Source organism: Saccostrea cucullata, unplaced genomic scaffold (genome assembly GCF_032062105.1).
Source record: "Saccostrea cucullata isolate Sc308-1 unplaced genomic scaffold, CSIRO_AGI_Scuc_v1 ctg12344, whole genome shotgun sequence".
Lineage (NCBI taxonomy): Eukaryota > Metazoa > Mollusca > Bivalvia > Ostreida > Ostreidae > Saccostrea > Saccostrea cuccullata.
The window spans coordinates 1-20,221 of record NW_026922583.1 but is presented as its reverse complement, the minus strand read 5'-3'; the positions used below and the strand labels follow the sequence as shown (position 1 = coordinate 20,221).

General features: G+C 33.6%; 1 protein-coding gene across 1 annotated transcript; it reads right to left on the bottom strand.

Moving 5' to 3' along the window:
• Positions 1-6,379: 6,379 nt before the first annotated feature.
• On the bottom strand, positions 6,380-20,117 carry LOC134261991 (IgGFc-binding protein-like). Its single transcript, XM_062744371.1, has 5 exons — positions 20,067-20,117; positions 16,235-16,264; positions 15,860-16,040; positions 7,882-7,983; positions 6,380-7,782 (listed from the first exon to the last, which is right to left on the bottom strand). Exons 3-5 carry the CDS (start codon positions 15,897-15,899, stop codon positions 6,506-6,508), a joined length of 1,419 nt encoding a protein of 472 aa, XP_062600355.1. The 5' UTR covers positions 15,900-16,040; positions 16,235-16,264; positions 20,067-20,117; the 3' UTR covers positions 6,380-6,505.
• Positions 20,118-20,221: the final 104 nt, after the last annotated feature.

Here is a 20,221-nt window from a genome sequence, read left to right as displayed (position 1 = left end):
CCTGAGAAGAACCAGTACAATAGCATGCTTTCCCAGCAAGATTTTTTTTATTTAAGCAGACTGTGAATATTCTCAAAATGAACCACTTGTAACTCCATCTACATGTAGGACCCCCTACCGATCTCGTGTTGCACCCGGGGGCACATGGGGCAAAGGCTAGGGATTTCCATTCCTTTCTATTCTTTGCAATCTTCGCAACCTCTCCCAGGTAAGATTTATTTCCTTAGGTTCTTTCTTTCTCCACTGTTCGCCTCCACGTTGTTTTTATCCCGTGGGGATCCGGGTTAGAATAGGTCCTCAGTACCCCCTTGCTTGTCGTAAAAGGCGACTAAATGGGGCGGTCCTTCGGCTGAGACCGTATAAACCGAGGCCCCGTGTCACAGCAGGTGTGGCACGCTAAAGATCCCTCCCTGCTCAAAGACCGTAAGTGCCGAGCATAGGCCTAAATTTGCTGCCCTTCACCGGGAATGGTGACGTCTCCATTTCAGTGAAATATTCTGGAGAGGGACGTTAAACAGTATACAATCAATCAATCCACGTTGTTTTTGGTCGGCCTTTCCTCCTTTTTCCCTTCTGGGGTCCATCTTAGTGCCGCTCTTGCGATGTCATTTGTTGGCTTTCTCAAGACATGGCCTATCAATCTCCATCTGTATTTTAACATAAAAGACCACTGACATCATTCAACAACCACAATATGAAAGACAGTGTCGACGACTAGATGGGAACTTGCATCAGTTTTTGAACTGTGCTTAACTCTTACAAAGCGTCGTATTGATAGTTATTATCGTCAATAAGAAAAGGAATATTGTTATAAACAAAGATCAACCTTTAAATAAGTATTGAATTCAATCAAAATAAATTAAATACAGTCATGTTAATATTATTATACATGTGCTGATGCATGCTTGTTGTGCAAAGTTTCGGCAAAGTTTTCAGTACTCCCCAAACACCACAGACTAGCTCCCAGCACTTTTGGGGTAGAGGAAATTAACATCTTTAAAGGTGTATCAATTTTTTTTCTTGAAAAACAAACGTATGCCCATGTACTATCCTCATTTCTTCCATTCATTTTTCACAATTCTATTTTTATACAAGTCACGTGACAAACAGCGGATACATGCAATATAACTGGTACTGTGTACGGCCTAGTCCTGTCCATTATGTATAACTATTATACATTTTCTACGGGTATCCAGTAGCCTTGGTACAATTGTTTAAAAGAAGTAATGTATATTAAAAATGTGCTTAGGTCACATTTTCCATATCGGTCCTTAACATATCCGATAAACTTTAACCTTTGCCATAACTTTTGAACCATAAAAGATACAGACATCATGTTTGGTATGCATACTCCACTTGAGTCCCATGACCTCTGAGCTAAAAATAGCTTTTATGAACCTTCACCATCACTTTGAACCATGATAGATAGAGACATCATATTTTTTAGGCATGCCCCACTCAGCCATTTTTTCCAACCCATTGGGAAAGGGTCCGGTACCGGTTCAATTGAGAAAAAATAACATCAAAGAAAAACAAAGGAGAATTTTCTCATATATGCAAATGCAACGTATTTTGCGTTTATCCCATTTTATTTATCTATTACTCCTTGTTTTAAAGAATAAGCAACAAGTACTAATTGATTTTTATATCAACGTCCCATGTTTTCACATTTTCATTCTTTCAATTTGTCAAAATGTCTGACACTACGCTGGCTAAACCACAGGTCCCGCCACCAATTACGACTTTCTCTACTTTCGATTTAAGCGGAAGTAAAACAATCAGTCAACTTGTACAACGTTTAATTTAATAAGAAATCGATGTCGTCATAGTCTGTTGTTTCACAGTTGAATTGGGAATTTTTAGTCCCAAAATTGCAAAAAATTGATGTTTTGGCATTGGAAACGGTGCCCTTTATTGGTACCAGTTGTATAAGGAAAACTTGAGTTCAAAATTTTATTTACCTCCAAGGAACATTAATGTCACGGGTTCTTCCATCTCAGGAAATGATAAGTCAACACAATATTTCCTCAGTGAAGGTTCTTATATTTTATTGATTGACATTTTGCAGGAATGATGAAATAAATGAAGTATAAACGAAGTACAAACGAAGGTGACCTGAAATGAAAAGGATGCGCTCGTACTAATTCACACACACTAATATTTAATTTTAATAGTTTAAAATCAGTATTAATATTAAATTATTCTTACCAGTTACACAAGGAACTAACTCACTAAGATTCCGTAAGGAATTTCCTGGATAAACTGCATCACATAATCACGTAGATTTCTCGCAGGAGAAAATCTAACTTAATGTATCGTCCAGATTAAAAAGGAATAATCCGTGCATAAGTATATATACCAGGACTCACACGTTCGTAAAAAGCTACCACATCACATACATACTGGTTCTACCACTCAAACCCAGGATAATAATAGACCACAAGACAATCACGTGACAACCAAATACTCACGTGACACGAAACACCGGACAAACAAGAATACAATACAAACAAGATTACAATGAATGACCAGGAATGAAAGACATTTACTACAGCTATATTATAACTACAATAACTCACCAAACTAGCTGTACTAATTTAAATAAACAAATTATTCTAAATAAAATAAAAACAAATAATTGTCACCCTGTGACATTAATTTTATGCGCATTTTGTAAAATAGATTTTAAATAAAATCAGGAACTGATGATGAACATTTTCAGTACAAAAAAAATACCCCGCCTAGCTTCCCACGAAAATTTTATACTGATCCTGAGTCTGGTCAGGGCAAATAAACATTTCAAATTTTCTGTGTTTCCTTTGTTAAAATAAAACCAGGTTTCTGTCGAGACTGTAGCTCTACTGATTTGTGCTTATAATAAAGGAAGAGAATAATAGCAGTTTGGACTTAAAACTTTACAAAAGCAATAAATAAAATAACGATCCTTGATTTAGTCTCTTTGTGGAACGATTGCAGTAAGACTACAACTGTAGGAGTAGCTTCTAATAAAATTTTACCGAATTTTGAAATTTAAGTTACCATGGCAACATCAATCATCAAAATTGATAATTATGTATCTCAGTGCAGTCTACTTGCATTTATTTTATTGAAATCAGACTAAAACTGTATTTGGAGTTACTGTAGCATTTTGAAAGTATTTCACAGAAATTTCTATTTTTGGTAACCTAGGCAGCACCATTCATTGAAATCAAAAACTGATTGCCTGACGTCACGGCGTCATTACTAATAAGGATCAATATTTCTCCTAGATGCGAAGCTAAGAGGTCACATTTAGCCAGCAAAATTTTGTGCATGCTAATCATCATTGGATTTTTTTTACATGCGTTTCAGCAACAACAGTTAGCATAAAAATAATCATATTGCTGATACAATATATTGATGTGTTTATTTCCTGTAGCTTTTTGCCAACAGCTATTTATTCCATGCAAGTTCTTATACGGACATGTCCGTTTGACCTTTTTCCTGAGTTTCTGTACAACTGGATTAGTCCATTTGTCTTCTAGTAATAATTAAGGGGTGACACAATCATTTCGCGCCCAAATGTCACGTGTAAGTTTTTGCGCCCTTTTCTCGGACCATTCTACTATTCTATTGCATGGAAATGAAAACTGCATGAATTATATAAAGTACATGTATGTTCCTTTTTGTCTGAATCCTTGTCGAGCTTTGGAAAAAAAACATATCGGTGATATTGTGAAGTGAGTGAGAAGTAACATCATTTAAAGTAATAAAAACGAAACAAACAAAAAGCTCTTAACAGGTTGTACTGGCCAAATATACATCTGATCATAACACCCCCCCCCCCTCCAGGGTGGTTTCCTCCAACAAAAACAGAGTATAGACTTATGAAAGTGTCCTCTCACATTACAGGATTGAGAAAAATTACTTTTTAGCTCGTACAAATATTTTTGACCCCTCATCTCTTGGAAAAAACTTCCTGAATCCGCGCCTGTCGCCATTCATATACATGTATCGCCGTCAAGTTTGTTGGGTCATTTAAGCATATAGGGCTTTATTTATCTGGCATACCCAAGAAAATATTAAACATACTCTGCATGCCAGTCATAATCGTTACGATTCCCTATTTCTTGTAGTTATCATATTTTCAGCTGTCTCCTCGCTGTATGCAGTTGAATCTGTGTAGCCTTTTCATATAGCTATGCTTTCCAGCACGATAAAGATCCCTCTCTGCTCAAAGGCCGTAACTGCCGAGCATAGGCCTAAATTTGCAGCCTTTCACCGGCAATGATGACGTCTCCATATCAATGAAATATTCTGGAGAGGGACGTTAAACAGTATACAATCAATCAATCAATCCAGCATTAATCAATTTCATTCGTTTTTTCCCCTTATTTACTTCATCCTCTAAAACCATTTTAGAACTCGCGGAGTAAGATGTTGATCTTTACGTCGCGGGTTCGAATCTACGGCGGGATATGTAGATGATTTCATTTTTATTTGAGATACAATGTATAAGTTGTAAATAAAATGTGTTCTTTCTCCATTGCTCTGATGAGTATCATACAACTTAAAAGGAATACATGATGTTTCGTGAAACATCTTCATAATTACTCTAGTGAAATAATTTACCCCCCCCCCCTCCCCAATGTAAACTTTTATAACTTATCATGCTTAAATGTATAGCCTCTATAGATAAGATATTGATGGCATTAGTCAGGTAAACTTTTTGAAAAGTTGTTACTTTTATACAGAATTAAGTATTTAAGTGTAGTCAACTTGTGTGCCAAAATTTAGTTACCATAGAAACAGCAATGATCAAAATCAGAAACTCAAAACTTATCTTAATGTAGTCTACATGCATTATTATATTGAAATTAGACTTAAAATGTATTTGAAGAAGCATTTTGAAAAGTATTTCACAGAAATTTCTAATTTTAGTAACCGAGGCAGCACTATTAATTGAAATCAAAAACTGATACACAGACTTATGTATCTTAGTATAGTCTACTTGTGTGCCATGTTATATTGAAATCAAACCAAATTTGTACGAGGAGTAGCATTTTGAAAGTATATCATAGAAATTTCTACTTTTAGTAACCACGGCAACACCTTTCATCGAAGTCAAAAACCGATAAATAGAATTATGTATCTTGGGGTCATCTCCTTGTGTGCCAAGTTATATTAAAATCAGACAAAAACTGAAGGGGGAGTAGCATTTTGAAAGGATTTCAAAGAAATTTCTACTTTTAGTAACCACAACAATGTTCATCGAAATCAAAAACCGATACACAGAATTATGTAGCTTAGTGTAGTCTACTTGTATGCCAAGTTATATATTTAAATCAGACCAAAACTGTAGGAGGAGTAGCATTTTGAATAAAAAATTGTTTACAGACAGACGAACTCATAAGCTAAGAAGTATTTGACTATAGTAGAGCTAAAAAAACATTGTTTGTTGTTTAAATTGACCTGACACCTTCTTGTGTAAAACACGCTATTACTCTATAGCTCATTTATTTTCAATAAAATTGATGTAAAAATACATTTTTTTATATTTTAAAAATTAATTTTTGTTTTGACTAGCTGTATGAAGAAGGAAAACTTTGTCGTGAAAAAAAATCTTTCCGTACATGTTCGAGCCACTACTATAAATTTGATGGATATTGGTGATTTAAGTGGGCGCCAAACTTGATGGTTTTCTCTCTCAAATTCGTGTCGTAATTTTAATCTTATTCGCATGTTGCAAGTGGCAAAATGTGTTCCGCATATCGCGAAATACCTCTTCAAGTGCTTGGTATACTAACGGATCATGTATGCCTTTTTACATATATCTGACAGCATTGTATTAAGATATAGGACGTATCAGTCCAATTTATGTTATCAATATAAGTATCGACATTGAAATCTTTAAATACTCTGATGAGATTCTGAAGAGAACATTTAAATAAGTCCCATTTGCATTATACAGTATGTGGCCATAAGTGAGACATAATTGCATTTTAACGCTACACGTATATATTTCATTAAAAAACCAATTTTTATAAAAATTTATTGTGAAGTCAATTTAAGTTCAATTTTCATGATTTTTTTTACTGAATCATGCAAAATTATTCCATTCTTTTTTGGTCTTAAAATGATAAACAAAACGATTCTCAAATCATTGAGAATAATTTATAAAATTGACAAGACAAAAATTTCTAACCTCAAATTATGATTTCTTAACAAATTGAAGTCTTAGAATTTTTATTTTGTACTTTACCTGTGATTTCATTGTAATGCCTAGAGATAGAATTCTGCATTTTATGGTGTTTTAGTCATTAAAAATGATCAACAAATAATAATATTGCAATAGTATTTCAGAAAAAAAGCATTTTTCAACTAAATATATAGTGGAAAAATAAAATTATGACTCATTTATGGCCAGGTACTGTACATAATGCGTAATGTGTCTGGGTGTCCAAATTCTACTCTTTAGACATAAATGTTAAAATAAAAATCGCTTGTTTCAGGATATCCAAGATTGCTATTTTCTGCAAATACTTGTCAACAGAGCATTTGCCGCATAACCATGACCGTCAAACCTCCTCTGTCCATAGATAAGCATCCCGAACAACGAACCGTCTGTTGATTCCACTTGAATCACGCCACTAGGTACGTTTACTGTCATCACGCCAAATAGAAATGGTCCAACAGTTATCGTGGAATGGAACACTGTGGCGTAATTATCGATGCGAGTGTTATTTATTTGGAGGTTAAATAACGATTCATTCCTGATTATGAATGTGGCAAAACTAAAATTATATCCTTCTGGTACATCAACAATATACTGATTGAGATACTGGTTTATTCCTGGAACAGTCATCATGTAAGGGTCACCATAGACTTGAGAGTTGGTTGCACCAGCGGCAAAAACATTTACTAAAACGGGTTTGGCAGATTGTATGAGGCTTATTTCGTTTTCACGAGTGGTGAAATCCGTATAACGACTTTTTAACAGCGTAGTTGTAGTTTCCATTCCACCGAAAGTGTATGTAACTTTTGTTTGAAAGGGTGCAATTATTCTTATAAGTGATTGGTATCTATTTATGTTTGGTGGAACGATAAAAACGTCATCGAATTCGTCAACTGGCGGAATCATTTCCATCTGTATGCTGCATGCTCCGTGATATCCTATATTATTACATCTGTTTCCTACAAACACGGCAATGGGCTGAGAAGAATTTATCGTTGTTCCTGACAAATCTGCATGTTGTCCAATTTGAAACGTTTGAAAATTATTTAAGATTACCGTAAAAGTATCACCATTACCAAATTCTTTGTCATGAAGAGAAATTGAGGTATTGTGATCGATAGCAAAGACTATACTGATATGCGTGTTGTCTGTGGTTGCAGCGATCGTAAAATGACTTCCGCTGTCCAGAAATTCCCCTGTAGGCGGTGCTGTTGAAATAATGTAGTATTTTGATAGCTTGTCTATGGGGAAAACTATGGTACTGTCAGATGTGTATTCACCTTCGTCTAATATTAATACAGTCGTCAACGCTGATGTTGTAATACGAATAGCCTTAGATTCTATCAACGAATAAGCGGGAATCATCGAATAATGAACACTTATTTTTTTCAATGTCCTATTTTCAGTTCTGTGTGTGCTTGTGGTCAATAAATTTGGACTTCGACTATCAGAAAGTGTGACCGTCATGTTGAAATCATTTTCGGATGAAACAAGTATCTTTCTATTTGTTTCATTTACTTCAATATGATTCTGGATAAAGCTTACAAGAAAACTGCGCCCTCTGCTCCCTGTTAAAGAAAACATTTCTATATGATCGGCACACACGAGAACACACATATATTTAAATAAATATTTAAAAGTCTGTAAAAAAATTTTTTTCTACTCACCCAAAGGGTTGTTGGTTCTCAGTAAATTTGATTTTTCGTCCAGGCAGAGTTTATCCTTGATCAAATACTGTAATGTTACTTTTCCCGATGAATCAAGGAACTCTTTAATACAAATCAAATGTCTATGTTGTTAGGAATGGGAAATTGTTTAAAAAGGTCAAGTTTTTTAGGATATATAACGAAACAAGTCAATTTAGCTCATATTCATAAAAAACGACCCCTAAAAATTATGGTTATCAATAATGCAGATATATATTTGTTGTTTAATGTCCGTCTCGAGTATGTTTCACTCGTAATTGTAGATGCCCATGCCAAGAAAACCTTAGCAGTCTGTACGGAGAGCGAACTCAATAAAAGCCGAATTAACGTTAATCTGTGAAACTCTCCCGAGAGATGTTGGCGAGGCAATTAATGTCAGCAGTTTTGAGGGAGGGATCTTAAGTTTTACTAGGTTTGAAACAAAACTAATTATTTAGAAGCCTTTGCACCCCTTCTTTTTTTTGGGGGGGGGGGTCAAATTTATCAAATACTGTAAAAAACAAGAGGCCCATGGGCCTTATAGGTCACCTGAGTATCATGTAACAACTTTCCAGCGATCGTATTTGGTTCGTGTTTTAATCCAAAAGCCATGAAATTCACAAATTTTGAAAGAGGCACCATTGCTTATCAAAGGGCAGATTTCAAAGCATTAATTTATTTTTAGTCAAAGTACCCCCATGGTACCCCTGACCCAGTGGCCCTGAATTTATCTATTTTGAAAGAGGCTCCTCTCTTCATTATAAGGCCAGCATTTTTTTTATGTTTTAATAGGTTTAGTTATGAACATGAGAATAAAAAAGTCTCAAAGGAAAAGGAAATAAAAAAAAAAATTTTTGATAAATCAATTGTACATTCTTTTTTTATGCTATTCTAATAGGCTCCTTACCACTGGACACATAATGCTTACAAATAGGAAAGTAGAACATTTAATTGCTTATTTCATCATCTGCCAGTTTGGGCCAGTTATATAAATTTTGTAATGTTGGTCAAAATATATTTTAAAAAATCAATTCTTTAAAAGTCTTTCAATATATCTTCATTTTTTTAATATGTGTTAGGTGAATGTGTAGACATTGTTCTAAAATTTACTTGATGCCTAAAATTATAATTCCTATATATTTGTATATTCTTGCCTTAATAGTTGAATTTTTTTTTTTATTTCTTCAGGTTATTGTTCATTTCTTCTGACCTCAAATGGACTTAACTTCTCCCATAGTTTTATTCATTACATCTGATGCATAAGCAACCCTTATCTGAAGAATGATGCTTAGACTGTAAGCTATGACAGAGACCTAAACAATGTCGCTGACAATATGCTACCACGGGCAGTTTAAAACCTGGGGGAGGAAAATAATTTACAGACAGAAACTTGAAACGAATACATAATTATCTCACCAGCATGTCATTGTGCAACAAAGTCGTCAGCATTTTATTTGTCCTTTGAACGGGTGAAACGTTTTGAATGGCACTCGTATCGATGAATTTTACACTAAACCAAGCTATCTTCTCAAATGTAGGCTTGTAGCTTTATTTACCCGCCGTTTCATCTTAAAACCGGAAGTGCGAGTTCGTAAATTTGAAATCTCGATCCCGACTCATATTTGACATCGGAAAGAAAAAAATGTTTTATTTTTTTCTGAAAATTCAAAACCTTGAGCGGAGGCTTTGTACAACTGAAAATAAAATAAATCCTGGCCTTAAATATGTAATTAGATCATTAGCATATTAACCAGGAGCAAAGGATAATATGTTCAAAGAATTCATGCAATTCACTATATAATCATTAGAGCCCCACCCTAAAACAAGAACCCCTGACCCTGGGGCCATAAAATTCACAATTTTGGTAGAGGCACTCTTGCTCATCATAACTATGTACTTAGTTAGTTTATTTAATACCCAGGAGCAGAGAAGAAGATTTTCAAAGAAATCATGTATTTTCACTATATAATTAATAGAGCCCCGCCCTAACACCAAAACCCCTGACCCTGGGGCCATAAAATTCACAATTTTGGTAGAGGCACTCTTGCTCATCATAACTATGTACTTTGTTGGTTTATTTAATACCCAGGAGTAGAGAAGAAGATTTTCAAAGAAATAATGCATTTTCACTACCTACTTATTTAGCCCCGCCCTAGCACTAGAACCCCTGACCCCAGGGCCATGAATTTCACAATTTTGGTAAAGGACTCAATGCTGATTACAATCATGCAAACAGTTCGATTGCTTGATGTCCAGGAGTAAAGAATAAGATTTTTAAAGATTGCATTAATTTTAGTGGTTTTGGCCCCACCCCTCAGGCCCCAGGGAGGCAGGGATCATGAAATTCACAATTTTTGTTCCCCTTCACCCATAGATGCTTTGTGCCAAATTTGGTTGAAATTGGTTCAGTGGTTGCAGAGAAGAAGCTGAAAATGTTCAAATGTTAACACACGACGAACGACGGACGACGGACGACGACGGACGAAAACGGATAGCAATAGGTCACCTGAGTTTACTCAGGTGACCTAAAAAGTCAAGTTAAAGAAAAAGAAAGTTAAAATTTATTTATTATAGTAAACAAATTCTTCAGTAGAAATAAGCTGTCTTTCAATTTTTTACATATTTCCATATATTTTTTTTCCCTGAGCATAAATTAACGTCGGGTACGATGAACTTGGTAGTTGTTGAAGTACAGCGCGTCGAATTATGGGAAAAAGGGTACCAGATTCCCTGAAGTTGACATCAATTCCTGGTTAAACAAGAGGAGAGAGGAGTACTAAATGGGTAGAGGTATCACACCGGTAATTGACCAATCAAAATGAACTTAAGTCAAATTTAGGTCCATACATATAGAATTGATTTTCCTTTCTTTTGAGACGTTTTTCTATTCTCTTCCAAGCCATTTTTACAACTTTGGTACCTGTGCCTAGTAAATTTTATGCACTTTTTGAACAAATAAAGATTTTTGACAGGAACTATTTTTTCCCGGGAATAGGAGGCTACTTCCTTCGGTACACCCGGAATGTTTATAAACACATTGAAAACACGTGGATTTGAGGGTAGCCCTGCCTGCAGATGGAAAAAGTCAGAAAATGCCGTGTAGGTACCGTTTTGTGTGTGAGAGTGTGTCAGCTAGTGTGACAGGTAATACCAGATTTTTTTTACGACTTTTTATTCTATATGGAATTTATAGTGAAAACAATAATACCGGTGTGACGCAACTTGATTGGCTATGTTAATATTTTCATTTTAATGTAAAAATATCACTGATAGAAATAAATGGTGGAATATATCAAGTTTATTTTTCTTTAACTAAGAAAGCTGAAAACCTATGATACCCCCCCCCCTAAAATCGAAATCTGCTGCCGTAAATTGTCTTGCTAGCGTTTGGGGAATATGGGTGATTTGCATCAATTACACTTTTATTGACTTCATCAGTGCGTAAACCGGACGAGATTTCTTGGCATGACCACTTGCTGCAAAAAGTAGCCTATACGCGGCAGGTAGGGCAGTTGAGCAGTGAGGGATCCTTTTCGTGCATAAAGTTTTTGCGATAATGAACCTGGGTTTATACGGTCCTATCTGAAGGACCGGTATCCACGTCCCATGTTGACCTTTCGTCACGGGTTCGACGTAAGGTGAAACTTCTTACTCTGCGATTCGAATGCAAATGCTCTAACCACTGCGCCATGCGGGCAACATATATATAGGCCATTGTGATGTACTTGATACATGTACCAATAATAAGGCAATATACCTTTATTAAATCTCTTCAGCGTTTTCACTTCTAGTACATAAGAGTAAATCGATATATTCTGCGGATTCCCTGGAAAAAGGTACTGTGTGAGTTAGATGAACTGAGGTACACACCTTTTCCGAACTGTTCCGAAGTGTTTTCTAAAATCGTATGAAAAGTGCCGACATGTCTCAAATAAAATCATGAAAATTCATGATTCAGTTTGCAGGTGCATGTACTATAGATATACCACTGATTCAAATGCAAAGACCTTTTATTAAATATATCTACATGTACATTCTGAGCAACCAGTATTTCAATTGCTTATCTTATAATTGCGCTGCATATAAAATAAAACTGCAGTTACGGGTTTTGAAAATATAGTTTTATTTTGGTATAATATTTATATATGATATATGCATGGTATAGGAATTGAGGATAAGAGATTGGTACCCTTCAATCCCATTGAAAAGAATTGCAGTGTCCATGTTTCGCTATGGGAAACTCGAAAAATATGTCCGATCAAAAAAAATAAAAAAGGTGCACAATGGCACTATGTAACATTCTGAGGCAATAAGTTCTTTCATTCAGTGGCATAAGAGGAATTGCAGATAATTGATGGGTACCCAAAAGCGTAACAGACGGACTGACATCCCGATCACTTAATACCTTTCCACTTTTCAAGCAAGGGGATTTAAAATATTTTGGCATGAGAATTCAGTTTCACTCGAATGATGGAGAAAGAAACAGATTTGGGTTAATTCTATCAACGGCAACATTGATATAAATTACTGTTAAAATAATATATTTATATCCCACGTCACTTGCTGTTCGAGATATATTTTTGACATCTCTGTCCATCATGCTTTTTTTCCCGGTTAGATCAACTCCTCATAAGCCGTAGATAGAATTAGGGCTGGGTATTGGCCCGAGATTTCGTATTGCGATATATTGCGATATTTATAACTGTATTGCGATATGTATTGCAATATTTTAATGTAATTTAAATGGCATTTTCTTACTATATTTACTTAAATTTACATGCAGAATGTACATAACTATGATAAGGAACCCACGCATAAAAAATGAAAGAAAAAGTGAGCTAGCTCACATACCCCACGCTCCCCCAAAACTTGACGGTGAAACACATAATGAAAGGCACAGTGCTTTTTAAATACACAGTATAGATCAAAAAGGGCAATAATTGCAAAAAAAATCTTCACATTAAAATGTCTTACATATGAGGACATTTAAATGTGGAATGAAGTTTCTAGATAAACAATGGAATCAAAATTTCTTGGCATTATACAAATCCAAACATTAATTTGAAGTGGTTTGGGGGGGGGAGAAATTTTCTTGAATAATAGGCAAAACTCTTTGGGATAAAAGAAACTATATACAACAGTTTAAGAGGAGTGGTTCTGACAAACTGTTCATTTCTATATTCAAAATATGGCCAAAAAGTCTAAGTTGGAAAGTGTGGAAATTCCCGGAAAAATAAAGGAATCGGAATTTCCTGGTAATATGCACATCTACACATTGTGTCCTAAATATCTGCAAAGTTTGAAGAAATTCTGTGCAGTGGTTTATGAGGAGTTGCGCTGACAAACTGTTCACCTCTATATTCAAAGTATGGCCAAATGCCTAAGTTAAAAAGTGCGGAAATTCCCGGAAAAAATGATGGAATCGGAATTTCCTGGTAATATGCACATCTACACATTGTGTTCTAAATACCTTCAAAGTTTGACGAAATTCTGTGCAGCGGTTTATGAGGAGTTGCGCTGACAAACTGTTCATCCCTATATTCAAGGTATGGCCAAATGCCTAAGTTAAAAAGTGAGGAAATTCCCGGAAAAAATAATGGAATCGAAATTTCCTGTTAATATGCACATCTACACATTGTGTCCTAAATACCTGCAAAGTTTGACGAAATTCTGTGCAGCGGTTTATGAGGAGTTGCGCTGACAAACTGTTCATCCCTATATTCAAGGTATGGCCAAATTCCTAAGTTAAAAAGTGAGGAAATTCCCGGAAAAAATAATGGAATCGGAATTTCCTGGTAATATGCACATCTACACATTGTGTCCTAAATACCTGCAAAGTTTGACGAAATTCTGTGCAGCGGTTTATGAGGAGTTGCGCTGACAAACTGTTCATCTCTGTATTCAAGGTATGGCCAAATGCCTAAGTTAAAAAGTGCGGAAATTCCCGGAAAAAAATAATGGAATCGGAATTTCCTGGTAATATGCACATCTACACATTGTGTCCTAAATACCTGCAAAGTTTGACGAAATTCTGTGCAGCGGTTTATGAGGAGTTGCGCTGACAAAAAAAGAGGACTGACTGACGGACTGACTGACTGACTGACTGACGGACGGGTCAAAAACATTATACCTCCCGCAACTAGTTGCGTGGGGTATAAAAATCTTGTTGATTTCATTTAAGGAGGCTCATTACACCACTTTTTGATGACGTACTACACAAAAAATAAACCTCCATTGTGTCGACCGGTTCCCTCTGGGGACGAAATGTACAGGAACCTCTATAATATGACCCTGACCTTTAAAACGCTTTAAAAATAGATGAAACATGCGGTGTTATAAACAGTGAAAACAAAGTAACGGATTCATTTGACATAAACCAAGAAAAATTGCTTTTACACAGAAACCAAAGAAAACAACAGTCGAATCTTCGTCAAACAAGTAATGTCAATTTCATAGCGATGCATGCAGTGAGCTCTATCTATTAATGACATGTTTGTATGGAGGAAATTCGGAGTTAAAATCTTCAACCTTGTTGAAATTAAAGTTATTTACTTGCACTATTTATTGTGTTGGTGTTAATTTATATATTTGTTTTATTTATTTAAATGTATACTCTGTCAATTTAAAGCTTTGCTCTGAATTTTAGATGTAATGTCAAACGTTCCTTAGTGTTTTGAGTCTTGGGTAATTAGGAAAGATAACTCTTGAAAGTGGACTTTTTATACCAAATATTTTTTAAATTGGATTTTTCATTTCGTTTAAACATTCTTCATTCAATTTGACACATTTAATTCATTGTTATACATTCCTTGTCTCTTCAGAACTCATTTTCCTAATGTTTTATGCATAGATTAAAAAGAAAATGACATTAATTGTTTTTTAGGAGAAAATTATTTTTTCTAATGAAATTATTATTAGGTATTATGAGGTATTTTCACTGTGTGTACTTGTCTTAAAAAGATGCCCATCATTTGACACTGAAAGTTCTGAAATTCTGTTAATAATAAACTTGAAATAAAACATTTCACTAAAATTAGACAAAAACTAAAAAATTCTATAAAAAATATTTATGATATCAATACCCCCATCTGGATATTGAACATCTTCATTATAAGTGGTGCTGTATCGAAATCTAAAATAAACTGTGGATGTAATGAGCCACCTTAAGTTATGCTGAAATGTTCCCACAAAACAACTTCTGTCTTACTGTTTGGCTTAATAACAAACTTTCATACATTCATTTCTATATTTAATCACAAAATTCCTTAATCTAAGCATATTGCCAATATATCGATATTACAAAATCGTATTGCGATACAATATTTTTCGTCATTGTATTGCAATATATTGAAATATCGATATTATTGCCCAGCCCTAGATAGAACGTTCTCTCGTTAAAATGATATTGTCCTACGGACCCGGTTTAACGATCGAACTCGTTCCATGTATTTGTAATGCAGCAAAAGAAACATGGGCGATAACTCGTACTCACTATAACTCAGTGCATTTACTATGAACAATCTAGAGAGTTCCGAATGTAAACATGGCAGGTAAATTTGAAGCGAGAGAAAAACGTTGAGAAGATTAATTGGATACGTCTTTAGATGGATTATTTTCTGGGATAAAGGCATAAGCAAATCCTTTTTTTTATTCTTCAAAATCGTTTCGGAGCGGATCCGCTCCGATTTGCTACATTTCAAGTATATGGGACGTATTCTAACTGTGGTGAGGACTTGCACCGAGAAACAGTTAGATCATTCTAACTACATAAGCCGCTGCTCAGAATTTCATCAAAGTTTGCAGATATTGAGGACTCAGTCATTAATATGAGAAGCACATTCTTTACTACAGGTCACAAAATGATCATTCTTTCATCCAAACCAATTTGAGTTCAAGTTAAACAGAATATTTTAAGAAAATTTACTTTCAAGTAAGAGTATTATCAGTAAAAACATCGTACCGTCATTTTTATTCTTTTCCCGAAGGAATAATAAAGTCATCGTCACAAAACCCACAGTGGACACAAACCCGAGGAATATCACGAAAATAATACAAGCTCTATTTGCAGAGATCTTCGATTTTTGAGGTTTTTCTTCCACGTCTCTCCCGAAGTCTTTTGGTGTTGCTTTAATATTCTTTATCTTCATGAAATAAAATGAGGACATTTATGATTTTAAAGACGTGTCATTAAGTTAATTCAGCTACGTTAGTTTCATCAAATTTCCAGATTTTTTTTATTCGAATGTTTCAAAACAAATTACAAAAATATCAAAATGTAAAAGAAACGTTTAGTAAATCAAGGAAATTTATCAATAAAATGGCCTTAAACTCTTACCGAAATGTATCTTTCGGCATCCTCGTTTTCCTAAAACAAATAAGTGCATACTTTTCCTTAATATATTCTAGTTTCAACCATATACTTTAGGCTTTTTTGTCTGAATATTGATAAACCAGAAGTCTCTGTGGAGACTGAGGGTCTACGGGTTTTTACTTATAGCAAAGGAAGAGAAAAGTAGCAGTTGGGAATTGAAACTTTATAACAGCAATAAATAGAATAATGATCCTTGATTAAGTCTCTTTATGTTCTTAGTGTGGTCTACTTACATGCCACATTATATTATAATCAGACTTAAACTGTATTTGGGGTAGCATTTTTATAGTATTTTACAGAAATGTCTATCTTTAGTAACCAAGGCGATAATGTTCACCGAAATAAAAAAAAAATGATGAATAAAATTGTGTATCTAAGTGCTGTCTACTTCTATGCAAAATTATTTTGAAATCAGAACAAAACGGTAGGAGGAGTTGCATTTTTAAACAATTTCACAGAAATTTCTATCTTTAGTAACCACGGCAACACCGTTCATCGAAATTAAAAACCGCTAAGCAGAATTATGTATCTTAGTGAAGTCTACTTGTGTGCCAAGTTATATTGAAATCAGACCAAACTGTAGGAGGAGTAGCGTTTTGAAAAAAAAATTGTTTACAGACAGACGGACGGACGACGGACACCTTACTATCGCATAAGCTCTTCTCGACTCTGACCAGTAGAGCTAAAAATGAACAGTTTCTTCAAACTCCAAACACATTCTTAATTTGTTTAGAACACCAATGGTCATTAGCATCTGCTCAAAAAATAATGGCTTCAAGTTATTAAATACAATTGCATGAACATGAACATAAATAACGTAGATATATATTGAAATGAAATATATGAAGACAACGAACATTATTAAAGCCGCTTCATCCGAAACAGGCACATATTATCTTAAACAATAAAAGTATGTCATTACATAGGTAATATATAAAAATTGCGATATATTGCGATATTTATAACTGTATTGCGATATGTATTGCAATATTTTTAATGTAATTTAAATGGCATTTTCTTACTATATTTACTTAAATTTACATGCAGAATGTACATAACTATGATAAGTAACCCACGCATAAAAAATGAAAGAAAAAGTGAGCCTTGCTCCCCCAAAACTTGACGGTGAAACACATAATGAAAGGCACAGTGCTTTTTAAATACACAGTATAGATCAAAAAGGGCAATAATTGCAAAAAAAATCTTCACATTAAAATGTCTTACATATGAGGACATTTAAATGTGGAATGAAGTTTCTAGATAAACAATGGAATCAAAATTTCTTGGCATTATACAAATCCAAACATTAATTTGAAGTGGTTTGGGGGGGGGGGGGGGAAAATTTTCTTGAATAATAGGCAAAACTCTTTGGGATAAAAGAAACTATATACAACAGTTTAAGAGGAGTGGTTCTGACAAACTGTTCATCTATATTCAAAATATGGCCAAAAAGTCTAAGTTGGAAAGTGTGGAAATTCAAAAAATAAAGGAATCGGAATTTCCTGGTAATATGCACATCTACACATTGTGTCCTAAATATCTGCAAAGTTTGAAGAAATTCTGTGCTAAGTCATGATATATTCAAAGTTGGCCAAATTAAAAATTAAGAAATTTTCCTGGTAACTGAATATAAAGTTTGACCTGTGCAGCGGTTTATGTTGCGCTGAATTTTTATATTAATGTGCATATTTACAAATTTCCTGTTAATATGCACAGGAAAATCAAAGTTTGATATTTTTAAAGATTTTTTAAAAAGGGCGTTTAATAACGAGGGCTAGAATAATCACTATTGCCCGTGTACACTTTGTTGTGGAAAAAATGCTCGGGTTTGTTCTTCATGAGTTATACATATAAGCGATAAATTTAATTTTTCGAAGGTGATTTCACGATCCTTACATGGAAAACAATGTAAACAAAGGATTGTTTTTTGTGAGACCTTAATCTAAAAAATATATTTTTTAACTTTTGATATATTTGATATCTTAATTTTTATAAATGTGCATATTTACAGAAAAAGCCTTATTTTTAAAGATTTTTTAAAAAGGATATAATTTGACAAAAGTTGAAATAATTTATGCGATAATTATTTTTCAAGGTGATTTCAGAAAAACAAAGGATTGTTTTTTGTGAGATATCTTTTGAATTTTGATATCTTTAAAAAGCCTTTGATTAATTTGACAAAAGTTGAAATAATTTATGGATAATTATTTTTCGGAAAAACCAGCGAGCGGCTTTAAAGCTCAAAAGTCCATTAAACACTACAAGATACATGTAGAAGCAGAGCAAACAAAGACCACCAACACATCAGAGGGAAGGGGTGGGGTGTTTACATTGTATAATTTTTCATTTGCATTGTATTTTTTTCATATGTATTGTAAAAAAAAAAATCAGGAGTATTGTATAATTTTTCATTTGCATTGTATAATTTTTCTTTTGTATATTATCATTTTTCATTTGCATTGTAAAAAAAAATATTTGTACATGTATTCTATCGTATAATTTTTAATTTGTATTCTAAATTTTTCAGCTGTATTGTTTACAGGTAATTTTCATTTGTATTGTATCCGATTGATTATTTATTTAGGTTTGTTACAAAGGATTTTATTGGTTTATTTTAATCATATATCGGATTTGGTAATACCCGAGATGTTCCGGGAAGTTTACACGCGTTATCCAGTCTGAACATTTATATTCTCTATCCAGATCCAGAGTTGTCTTTCCCGCTACGCACACACATACACCTCTGTCAACGCTCGTTATACAAGATTCTTGTACAAATTTTAAACGGTGGAAATTTGAAGTTTAAATAGTAATTAATTATTGTAATTATCGATGAAGATGATAATTCGTCATTTATTTTAAAACTGTAATCTCTCAGAACGACTTATTTTTAAAGTTGAAGGGAACAATTTCTGGAGAAAAAATTAAAATCTTAATTAAAAAATACTTGAAGGTGTAATAAATTATAATAAATAATGTTAAATAAATATATAACGTTAAATGAATACAATGTAACGTTAAATTGACCAACGAGATCCCTTGTAACGAAAAAATAAACAATCTCTCAAATACAATAAAAATAAAAAAAAAATACTAAACGAATGGAAAATATAGAAAACATAAAAAAAATATAAAATACAAATTATTTTTTTTTTTTTACAAAATAAATGTAAAATTTTACAATGTAAATAAAAACTTGTACAATACAAATTTTACTGAACAACAACAACAAATAAAAAATATACAATACAAATGAAAAATATAAAATACAAATAAAATATTATGCAATACCAATGATTTTTTAAACAATATAAATGAAATATTGCAACGTTTGACATGCCATAGGTGTGTTCTTTACAAGGTTATATGTACAGCGTATATTGAGTAAAAGGATCAACATCAAGGATTAAGGAGGCTTGGAGGTCAACAAGTTAACCACAAATTAACCACCAGATTTAACTTATTTTTTTAGATACGGTATCTTAAGATGTCAACTATCATTTGGGAAAGAAAAAAATAGTTTTAAAATTTGATCATTTTTGTGTATCTTTATATGGAGTAGATCAAAATAGTCTGAAAATGGCTGCCACTCTCAGCGTCTATAAGTTAAAGTGTGTTTTATGTTTCTATATATTTTTTTCATAAATTATTTAGTTTTATGATCCAAAAGATAAAGGCAATGGGAAACTAAGGTTAAAAGTCACAGTAGGATGGAGCCATTAACACCCTTTCTAAACACTTTATTTACAAAGTGTACGTAGCGTAAAAAAAGGAATAAAGACATTTGCATAGTTACCAAAACTTCATATGGATTTTTCTCGTCAGTTTGATATGCACGGTTTTCGTAACTCTGGAAAAAGGAGATAATGTAATAATAATAAATTATATATAAAAGAATTTTGAGTCTTAAAATTAATATTAAGTAGTCACTTACGCGCATAAATTAAACAT